The following is an 11,124-nucleotide window of genomic DNA, read 5'->3' as shown; positions in this document are numbered from 1 at the left end:
AAGATGTGTCAACCTTAAGTTTATTGAGATGTTTAGACGTACGACTCTAAATCATGATCATGAAATCGATAGTATTCATTTTGTTTGAAATGAAGAGGAACATATCCTGCAAATTTTCCAGTTGCTAGCAAAAAATTAATTTTTAGATTGATACGTTATTGGCAACAAATTTAATTAATATTTTTTTTAATAAAAAACGGTTAGGGGTCAATAAGTTCCCCATATTTGGTACACATTTTCCTACAAATTTAATAGATCAACCATTAGATTTGTGGGGTCCACCATTGACTTATGTAAGATGCACATAAGTCCACAAATCTAATGGTTGATTTGTTCTAAAGTATATAAAAATATAAAGAGAAAAAGCAAGAAAGAAAGAAACAGATTAAGGTGGGGTTCGGCCCATAACATATGAGAATTATGAGAGTAAATAATACATTAATTTAATTCAAAACAACTATTGTACATTGTCTTTAGATGTCTCAATACGTCCCTACAAACCCAATGGTAGATCACATACGTTGAGGTTTGGTCTTGAACATCAAAGGGGCTGAAGAAAAAAATGGCTACTATGGCCTATATTAGAACATTGGCTGCTATGACCGAAACTTGAACTTCAGCAACTCTGACCAGCATTGGCTACTATGGCCAGAACATGAACATCGACTTCTTTGGCCAACAACGGTGATTATGGCCAGGACTTGAACATTGGCAATTGTTTGGCCGGCATATAAAATACTGCTATAAATGTCACATGTAACAGAATTGAGAATCCATGGACAGACAAGATCTTTGCATCTTTATCATTGAGGAAGATCATTAGGTGAAATTGGCTTCATCAAAATGCTATCCACAAAACCCAGTTTGTTTTTGGCACATAAAGCCACAGTGATAGCATGAATCTAAGTGCGATAATTATCTTCAGACATAATGAGGATCATTGAGTGACCCATGTGAATCATTACTTTCAAATGAAAGAAATCGCTTTAGGTGATGTTTCAGCCATTGCAAAATGAGCAAATGAATTAAAATGGTTGAGGAAAAATTGAGTTTAGAAAAATCATTGCCTAAGACTCTGATACAATGTTAAAGTATATAAAAATAAAAAGAGAAAAAGCAAGAAAGCAACAAATTAAGGTGGCTCGATCTATAGCCTACATTCACACGTCAAAGCCTTTTTTTGGCTACATCTTTCATTCACTTGATATAAATTGTACAATAAAATGGCATATTTATAGTTGAATGAGACCAATAATACAATAAATACATAATTCAAGATGAGATGAGAAAAATATTGACACATAGCTTTCTCATTCTTTTTTTATGTCTAAAAAACACATAAAAATAAGAGAAATGATTAGTGATAAAACCATTAGATTTGTGGACTTATGTGGGCTCCAGTTAAGTTAATGGTAGACCCCACAAATCTAATGGTTGATCTATTAAATTCGTAGGAAAATATTAGAAAAATATGAGAAAATTATTGACACCAATAATTTTTCAAAATGACTTTTTTTTTTTTTTCAATGACGTGTCACTACACAAGTGGCATGGTGTTGGTGCTATGATGTGGCAAATAACCTGGTTATATGACATAACCGCTGTAAGTTTTTAGATAGAAAGCTATCCGAAGGATTGATTTGAAGATTTTCAATTACTTAGTAAGCCCATAATTGAAATTAAAAATATTAATATTTGTTAGTATATTACCATTGTTACAATATTATCATATTTGTGCCGGAATATTTTCCCAACATTTTCAGCACATTATGGTAATATTCTTTATTGATATACTACCGTTGATACAAATTACTATATTTTTGCTAGAATATTTTCATGATAATCTCAGCATATTATGGTAATATTCTTAATTCACTACCATATTAGCTATGGTAAATATTTTAGGTATTATTTCTTGATTATGCAATTAGCGAATTTCCTCTCTTTCATTAATTAGCCTCATTCAACTATAAATAGATCATTCTATTATATAGTTTACATATTTCGTAATACAAGCTTCTTTGCCACAATTTCTTTTTCTTGTTTTTTCTTCTTCTTGGTACCCTTTCTTTCACCACCCATGCAAGTTCTCTCACTTAAGCGTTTCTTAGGTGTTTTTCACCGTGAAAGCAGCACATCAAATGATTTATCGAGGTAGCTTTACACTTAATCTCTATTAGACTATTTCTCTTCAATGACATTTTACTTATTTGGGCTCGAGAGCAAACTCACCGGCCACCGCCGGTGACTATCTCCGACCCGCTTTTCCTCCTCATTGCATGCTCATCCTTAGTGAGTGGTCATGAGGTCATTGTTGGCTTGTGCATCAACAACAGCAAAGAGTGATACCATAATATCTCACTTTGTGTATGTAATGGCCGGCTCGATACATTTTGGGGCCTAAGGCAAGAAATTTAAGTGAGGCATTTTTCTTTAAATTTAAATATTCCTTAAATAATATTTAATTTAATATTATATTTTTATTTAAAAACAATTATTCTCGCTTTTGGAAATGCAAAATTACTTATTAAAGTTTTATATTCGATTTTTTCTAACATCTCATTTTTTATGAAATGATTTTTTAAGGACTTGAACAATTAGTTGTTAGAAAATAATAAAATTGGAGAAGAAAAGGAGAATTCAAATTTGGATAAGACTTGAATAGAAAAATAGAGAGAAAAAATAGAAACGTATAAATATGAATTTGTAATTGAATAAAATATTTATCTTTAACATTTAATTTTTTTTAAGGTTGGAATCCAATCATAAATTCATATTTTGTGGACAAAAGCAACCTATATCGAGATCATAAATTTTTGCTGATTAGGTGTCATTATAAATTATGATGAAAATCTTTGGCGGCTTTTTACTATGCCCAAAATATCTATACATGCCGTATGAGAATTTTGTTTAAGAATGACTTTGATATTAATATTTTATTTTATTTGTTTATTTAATGCTATCAATTATTGTAGTACTTGTTTCCGGAATGAAATGTTGAAAAATTTAAGAGAATCAAATGATATTAATGCATTTCATAATTATTTATTTACCATAATTTGGGGTCTTAATTAAAGAATATTGACTTTAATTAAGGCATTAAATATTTTTTTTATGGAAAACATTTATTAATATTTTTTAATTAGGGGCCTTATTAAATTGGGGGCTTTAGCTTCACAAACATGTCTATTTCACAGAGTCTCTCTTCGAAACAGTACCCAGATCGTTATGCCTTTTTTGCAGGTCGGAACTTAATTACTCGATAAGGAATTTCGCTACCTTAGAACCATTATAGTTACGGCCGCCATTCACCGGGGCTTCGGTCGCTGGCTCCCTTGTCATCAGGTCACCAACTTCCTTGATCTTTTGGCACTAGGCAGGTGTCAGCCCCTATACATGGTCTTACGACTTTGCAGAGACCTGCGTTTTTGGTAAACATCGCCTGCCTAAGACTTCAGCCGACCCTGCTTTGTGTATTTTTTTTTTTTTTTTTATTCTATCTCATGACTCACAAAAAAAAAAAAAAAAAAAAAAGGGGAGTAAAATGATTATCCAATTTACAAATTGATAGAACAAAATTAATGAAAAAAGAAGAGTTCAACTGACTAAGCGACAACAACCGCCGGCCTATATAAAATGCAAATGGAGCGGCAATCGCCACGTTGCGCGCCATGAGGCCATGAGGTCTCCTCTTCGGTTGGCCGTTGCTTTTTCTTCTGCCTCACACTCTCTCTGTTCTCACAATCACGTTGGGTCCTGTTTGGCTGCTAACAAATTCTCGGAATCCGCCATGGAGAAAAAGGACTCTCAAGGTAGGAGTAACTCTCGCTTTTCTTCAGACTAACCATTTCCACTTCGATCGCTTTCTGGGTTTCTTTCTTTCTTGTGAAAGTTGCTGTTTTTTTGCTTGTAAATATGGCTCTGACTTTTCATATGCGTTGAGGGGTTCTGAAGACAAAAGGGATCAGATGAGGGAAGCCCATTACAAGGAGTCATGCGAGGATAGCGCAAGAAAACGCATTTCTGATGATATCATTCCTCATATTCTGCACCTGTGAGTTTCTTTCCCAATAAATTAATAATTAATTGTTTCTTTGCAGGATATATCGGAAAACAAGATATTTTAAGAAAGAAGGATAAATTACATGTTTTCTTCTTGTACTCTATCTTAACTGTAATTAATCTCTTTAACTTTTCAGAGTGTCAGTTAATCTTTCTTAATTTTGAATTAAATTAAATTTGCAGATATTTCTGCTTTGCATCAGCAAATATAAATGAAAGTCTGCAATTCTCAAAAAAAAAAAAAAAAAAAAAAAAATCCCAACTAGTGGAAAAGTGCATCTGTTAAGTATATGATGAAACGTGACAGAGAAGTCTCAAGCTTTTTATGTTTGCATTCAAGTTTTTCTCCACCATAAGAAAGTGGCTTTGCTAATTTGAAACCAATTGGTTATTTTCGTTTTGTTATCTTTGTGCAAATAATTTTTGGTCTCTTTTCTCATTGAATTCACACGTTCTTTAGGACCCTGTTTTATTCTTTGCATGCTTTGCTTCATTTGGGCAACAATGGCTCTCCTTGAGTCTCCTTTATTTACAAATTATTATACCTCCTGTTCTTGACCAATCTCTCTCTTTCTGCGCGTGCGTTTCTTTTTCTCTGTTTTCGAGTATCATGTGCTTAGTTAAAATGTTATATTGCTGTTTTATTCCTTTGTAAAATTATGAAAAAGGAGTAAAAGATAGTGGCAATAGATGTGTTAAATAAATGATGAAATGGTTTCACTTTTATTGGTTTATTAAGTCACATGGTTTTCCACTAGTGAATGTGCATGTGCTGTTAGTTTGGATGAGAAAATTAATACTAAAGAGGTAAGCTGTGATTAGGTTATACCTTAGGGAGAGTTAGATTGTAATTAGGTTAAAAGATAACATTCAAGTATACAAAATTCCTTTTGCTTCTACTCTCTTTCTCCTAGTTCTCGCTTGCTTTCTGATGTAGGACAACATTTATCCATATTTTTGGTGAAAACGAAAATAAGAAAAATGTCAAAAATAATATTGGAGCAACGTGTTTAATTAGAATGTTATCTGTTCTCAGACAATGGAAGTACAAAAGGAAAGATTTGTCATGATTCTAGCTGATTGTCAGTTATATTTGATTTTCTATTTTATATGAGGATTTTATTTGTAGAAGATTTTATTTAATTAGGACTTTATTTCCTTTCCTTACTAGGATTAGATTTACTTTAATTATTTCATTTGCTTATTAGGATTAGGTTTACTACTATTACTAGGATTATGTTTAGTTTCTCCACAAGTATTTCTCTTCTATATATGTGTTAGTTTGGATTGTAAAACAGAGACTCAATTGAATTATTATTAAGTCAGAATTTTTTTAACACTTTACGTAGTTTATCTTTCTTTTAAGCCTTTTGATTGTTGTATAAAACAAGCCTGCATGCTTAAAGGAAAGATAAACTCCGCGGAGTGTTAGAAATTCTCTAACTTGATAATAATTCAATTGAGTCTGTGTTTTACATTACAAACTAACATATATATAGAAGAGAAATACTTGTAGAGAAAGTAAACCTAATCTTAGTAGTAATGGTAAACCTAATCCTAATAAAGAAAGAAAATAATTAATTTAAATATAATCCTAGTAAGGAAATGAAATAAAGTCTTAATTAAATAAAATCTTCTACAAATAAAATCTTAATCTAAAATAGAAAATAAAATATAATTAACAATCAACTGGAATCGTGACAAATCTTTTCTTTTGTAGTTCCAATTTTTGAGAATGGGTAAAGTTCTGATCAAACGACGTTACTCTAATATTATTTTTGACATTTTTCTTATTTTCATTTTTATCGAAAATATAGGTAAATGTCATCCTACATCACTTTCTTGGTGGAGCAACTCATGTGAAGTGAACGAACACAAGATTCCTGTGTTGTAATTATTGTATTGGTTTAAGAAAAAGTGGTTGTCAAGTTGTGGCTACAATTAAGTAATGGAGTCGCTTTGTTGTTGATTCAGGTAAGGCAGGTTTGATGGTGCTAGTTACCTGCTTGGGCTTGCAAGCCTACACATAGAAGGCACTGCATTGCGATTTTAATTTGCATGAAATGTTGTTAACATGTCAATGTGTTCAATGCAATCATGGAAATCTAATGGGTATAGAAGGATAAATGAATAGTTAACTTCAAACGTCAAGTTGTTTCCATTATATGGATTCCATGTCCCATTGTTTTCTATTGATAAGTAATTCTTATTTGCTTCAAAACCCATCACTTATTGTTTCAAAGTTTTCACCAGAAGTTTCTAATTGATTGTTTCAGATATGGATCTTGTGCAACACCTCGTGACTTTGAAATATATGCTCCAGATGCTTCTTTCGAGGATCCGCTTATGTGTGCTAATGGGTGGGTATTGGTTTTATTTAGATTATACTGAAGAGAAATATAGGCTCAATCATTATACGTCAAATATCTGCAATTGAATGGATAGTCTCTGCAGATTTAAAAATGAACGTGCGTCTTTGGAGTGTTCATTTTAATTGGTCTGGTCGCATGTTCCATCTTTTTTCTGCTTTCAGATGGAACAGCATGTCATTTTGTTAGAGACTTCAGGAAGTATCTCTGGTTTAGTTCTGGGAAAATGGCATTTTGAACTGCTTTCCACTATAATTTATGGGGACATAATTGTTATATCAGTTTTCTTAAAGCCTTGTGTTGTGGTCACAACCATATTGTATTTTCTTTTTTGGACACTATTTGCAGCACTTAATATTCCCAAACATTAAAACTTTAATTAAAATGAGGGATGCAGGTAGTGCTTACTGCTATGAAAAGGATTTTTTTTTTCCTCTTCCTTTTGTCTCTTATTTTGAGAAATAGGTATTATGAAAGCAATTAAGTAATATTTGAAGGAAATTTAGTTATGATGGGAACACAATTTGCTCTAAGAAAAATTTACAGTTTCTCATAGGTTTTCAAAACACCTTCTTCTGATTTTCAGCTTTATGCCATTGTGTCGATCATAAATGCAACCACTGCTTCTGGCAACATATCATATCCTACTGTATGGGCCAAATTAATGTTCTGTTTTATGTTGGAGGTGGTAGTACACAATTTATGTACTTTATTATAATGCATCAAATAATAGGTGAAACTTTGAGTCATTTCTTGTTGGAGATCATATTACTAATTGGTTGAATAAGCTACTTGTTGGTAAAATTTTAATCCTTAGTTTCATACTCAACTGTCTCTGCAGGAAGTGTTAAAGATGTTTCACTAGGAATTTTCTCGATATTGTTTCAATTCTTATTTTCAAAAAAGTGCTTTCCATTTTATTTGCTTGGAAAATTTGATACATGTATTGACATATGAATGCTTCTTATCCGGCCCACAACAGTGAAAGAACTTTTCCACTCTTTCACATACTAGGTTATTTCACTTTGAAAAGAATATGATCTGTACTAATGGATTGGGGTACTTACGTATGCCATTCTACTCCTATAATTGAAACAAATTAGACTTCTTAATTCTCTTTCATGTTTTGGGGATAAATATTTTCAGGTACAAGCAAATTGTGATGAATTTTGTCTCTATTTTTAGTCATTTTTTGATGTATTTCAATCGATTCATCTGAAATCATCTTATTCCTATTAAAATAGCCACATTTGTTTTCTTGGTATCTATGATTACTTCAATCTGTCTTACATAATTTCTTTTATTGATTGGTCAGGGTGAAGCAGATAAAATCAGCATTCTACTCACTTTCCAAGGTTTTGTTTTTTTCTTGCTTTGTTGATTGTTGTTATGTTTCTTATCAAGCATCATGTATTTGAGGACTATATTTTAAACTTAATGGGCACATTCAATTTTGTGAAAGTTTTCTTATAATTTCAGAGATTTTTCCTGAGGGAAAAACTATAATAAAGAATTATGAAATTGAATACCAATACTGTTATTTTGCTCTGGACTCCCTTCTCATGGCCAAACTTGGAAGTAGCTGCCTGCCCTGTGAGCATGCCTATTAAGTAGATAAAGAGTGCAGGAACAATTATAGCTGACATGAGACCCCAGTGCTTGTATATATGTGTGAGAGAGTACTACTATTCAAATAAATTGTTGTATAAGATGAATGTGGAGTGTATCTCAAGCCTATAGGTTCTTCGTTGAATAGTATTTGGACAAAGGAAAATTATTAAATTGACAGACAAAGTTGTTTTCCCTAAACCTGGAGAACAAACTTGTCTTACTCAAATTCTTAACCAACTTGTTTTTGAGAGAATTTTAATATCGTTACTCTTCTTTAAAGTTTACCAGCTTTGACTTGAATCTTATCTGGTTTTAAGTCGTTTATTCTTCGGTACTGTCTGATTTTTTTGAGTGACTTGGCTATTCTTCCCCATGATTTCTAGATCTTTAGCGAATCAAGAATTGTGGAATATACTGTTGAAGAAAATTTAATTTCTCCTGGAAAGCAAGAGGTTAGAAATTTCATTTGCTACTCTCATCAAATTTAATTATTTTTTCTAGGTTAAAAGTTTTCTGTTTGGGTTGATTCTTTATATTGACATTTAAATCCATGTGTTCAACTCCAGATATTAATTGACAACAAGCAATTCTACAAGTTCTTAGGTAAAAACATAGACATGATATCACTCATCAAGTTGTACGTGGTGGATGGGAAAGTTGTTCGCCATGAAGATTGGTATGTACTAAATTTTTTCATTGTTAATGTGTTCCATTCAGTCATTAGTATTTCTTGATTTCATATAACTCTTACACATTAGCTGTATTTTGAAAAGCACCTTCTTTACAAGCAATAATTTCCTGGTTATTCTCTTTGCTAACTTTTTTCAAAAATATATCCTCTTTTAATGACTTTTCTCTAAAACTGTGAAAGCTTAGGAGGATTTCGTTAACCATTCTGCACCCCCTCCTGATAGTTCTTAGCTATGGCTGACATCTTTCTGTCAAGCCTTACTTTGTTTGCGCTTTGTAAATTTAGAAGATATGATCACTTTACTGCAAATAGAGGATATAACATATGGTTCAAAAATATTTGTTGAACTCTGGGAATTGGTTACAGTGAATGAAGGCACCAATTAGGGTATTTTTCTATTTTCAAAGTTTAGACATAAGAGGAGTGCATTTGCTATGTGTTTCAAAGCTTAAAACTTTCAGCATCTGGGAGTTGCATGGGAAAATTTTTTTTAAGAGGAATGCTAGGCTTACAAATAAATTTTACAAAAAAACTTTTACAATATGATTGGAAAAGAGATAAATTCAACTTTCGACAAACCCAATCATATTGTGCCACATCATTTTGTAAAAGATTAGATTTTTTTTGTAAAATTTGTTTGTAAGCCTATTGTGTTTATTTATTTTTTATTTTTTTATAAGTTTTATTGGCTGTGGTATGGAACACACAGAGTGCAATTTTCTACCAAACTATATATGAAATCATCGAATTCTAATTTTTCCAAATAGAAATTAGAAGAAAGTTTTATGATTTGACATTAAGATGTATGGAAGTTTTCCTACCCATGAAGTTGGTTTGTTTGAGCATGTATGCATTCCACTTGCTATTTTTTTTTAAATTTTGAAAAGAACTGATTTTAAAATGTTAAACAACTTAACTTAAACAGTAGCATAAATGCTTATGAATACATATCAGAATATTATGGAAGAACTTCATTTTTGGGTTGTGGAGTCTGGAAAGGAATATGTTTGGTATAAATTCTCTGTACAAGTCAGAACTATTATCTTTGATACTCTTTCAATAATGTTATTCACAAGATTCATATTGGCCCGACTTTTATATGAAATTCTGGATGATATGTTAACGTAGGTGGAACAAGAAGCCTCTTTTGAATAGGGAGACAGTAAAGCTGCCACTCATTGGCCGAATTGTAGAAATGACTCGCAGGGGTTCAATGCTGGCAACTCATGCAATGATGAGGTTTGGGAAGGATCCATCTGTTTAAACTTACTTTTGAAACCAATGGTGGATTATGTTCTGCTCCTGCTTGTGCGTTTCGGTCCTGGCATTTGTTTCTTGCTGAGGAATGTCTGCTGGTTAATCGTTGTCCAGTTCATTGTGCATGTGGTTTGGTGCTAGGTAACTAAATATGCAGGTTAAGACAAACTTACTTAAGTTCTATATGCTTGAAGAGAGATTTGCCAAAATGGTATTCCTTTTGCTGCATGTAGGGATTTGTTTAAACATTACATATTAGAATATTAATTAAGTGATTAAATTCATAATTTCTTATCAGCTTAAACGTTTGAAATAAGTTGTGATTTAACATGTTATCTGAATAAAAGTTTTGAGTTCAAACACTGTCTTTATGCATCTCCTATTTCAATTAAATAGTTATTGTATAAAGCGAGCTATATTGTGGCGGCAATTTTAGGAGAATAGTTAGGGATTTTGTGCTTCATACTTAATATCTTATATGCAAGTATTTCGATAACACAATTTAACCTATAATGCAATTGTGATGCATTGGCTCAGAAGAGTATGGGACTTCATTAGACATGCCTCTAGTCTTGAATTGAGTATTAATACTCATTGCCGCATTGTTACTCTCCCGATGTAGAAACTATGTCGTAGTTTTATGTTTTTGCTTGAATTATATTTTTACTTTTTTTACTAATTATATTCTTAGGATCAATTATTTGCAAAGGAGTCTTAAGTGTAGATTTGCTACTGAAGATGTGGGGTATTTGGGCCATATAGTTTCAGGAGAAAAGGTTAAGGTTGACCCTAAGAAGATTGAGGCCATGGTGAAATGGCCAAGGTACACAACCCTAATGTCTTTGAGGGGTTTCTTGGGCTAAACAGGTTAATACAGGAAGTTCATAAAGGGTTATGGAAGCATTGCATCCCCTGTGACAGCTCTGTTGAAGAAAGATTCTTTTGGGTGGAACGAAGCATTTGAACGATTGAAGGTGCATGGCTGTGATGCAACCTTCTATTTTGAGCTTACTTGACTTTTCCAAGGGCTTCACCATTGAATGTGATGCCTCAAGAATTAAAATTGAGGCAATATTGATGAAAGAAGGGAAGCCCATTGCTTTCCTTAGTAAAGCATTGAAGGAGAAGGAGTTG

General features: G+C 32.3%; 1 protein-coding gene across 1 annotated transcript; it reads left to right on the top strand.

Moving 5' to 3' along the window:
* Positions 1-3,648: 3,648 nt before the first annotated feature.
* On the top strand, positions 3,649-10,357 carry LOC132189109 (Nuclear transport factor 2 (NTF2) family protein). The gene is made up of 7 exons (XM_059603641.2): positions 3,649-3,812; positions 3,955-4,054; positions 6,339-6,422; positions 7,747-7,786; positions 8,426-8,494; positions 8,609-8,718; positions 9,862-10,357. The coding sequence occupies exons 1-7, from the start codon at positions 3,680-3,682 to the stop codon at positions 9,995-9,997; spliced, it is 672 nt and encodes a 223-aa protein (XP_059459624.2). The 5' UTR covers positions 3,649-3,679; the 3' UTR covers positions 9,998-10,357.
* The last annotated feature ends 767 nt before the right edge of the window (positions 10,358-11,124 follow it).

This window comes from Corylus avellana, chromosome 2 (genome assembly GCF_965113065.1).
Source record: "Corylus avellana chromosome 2, dhCorAvel1.hap1.2, whole genome shotgun sequence".
In the NCBI taxonomy this organism is placed as follows: Eukaryota; Viridiplantae; Streptophyta; class Magnoliopsida; order Fagales; family Betulaceae; genus Corylus; species Corylus avellana.
The sequence above is the reverse complement of the archived record's forward strand: the minus strand, read 5'-3'. Positions and strand labels throughout refer to the sequence as shown.

Excerpts from the sequence above, each read along its gene's own strand:
- LOC132189109 (XM_059603641.2), top strand. The coding sequence starts at position 3,680 with ATGAGGTCTCCTCTTCGGTTGGCCGTTGCTTTTTCTTCTGCCTCACAC. Across the intron at positions 7,787-8,425 it reads CATTCTACTCACTTTCCAAG|ATCTTTAGCGAATCAAGAAT; the intron begins GTTTTGTTTTTT and ends CATGATTTCTAG. Across the intron at positions 8,719-9,861 it reads GTTGTTCGCCATGAAGATTG|GTGGAACAAGAAGCCTCTTT; the intron begins GTATGTACTAAA and ends ATGTTAACGTAG.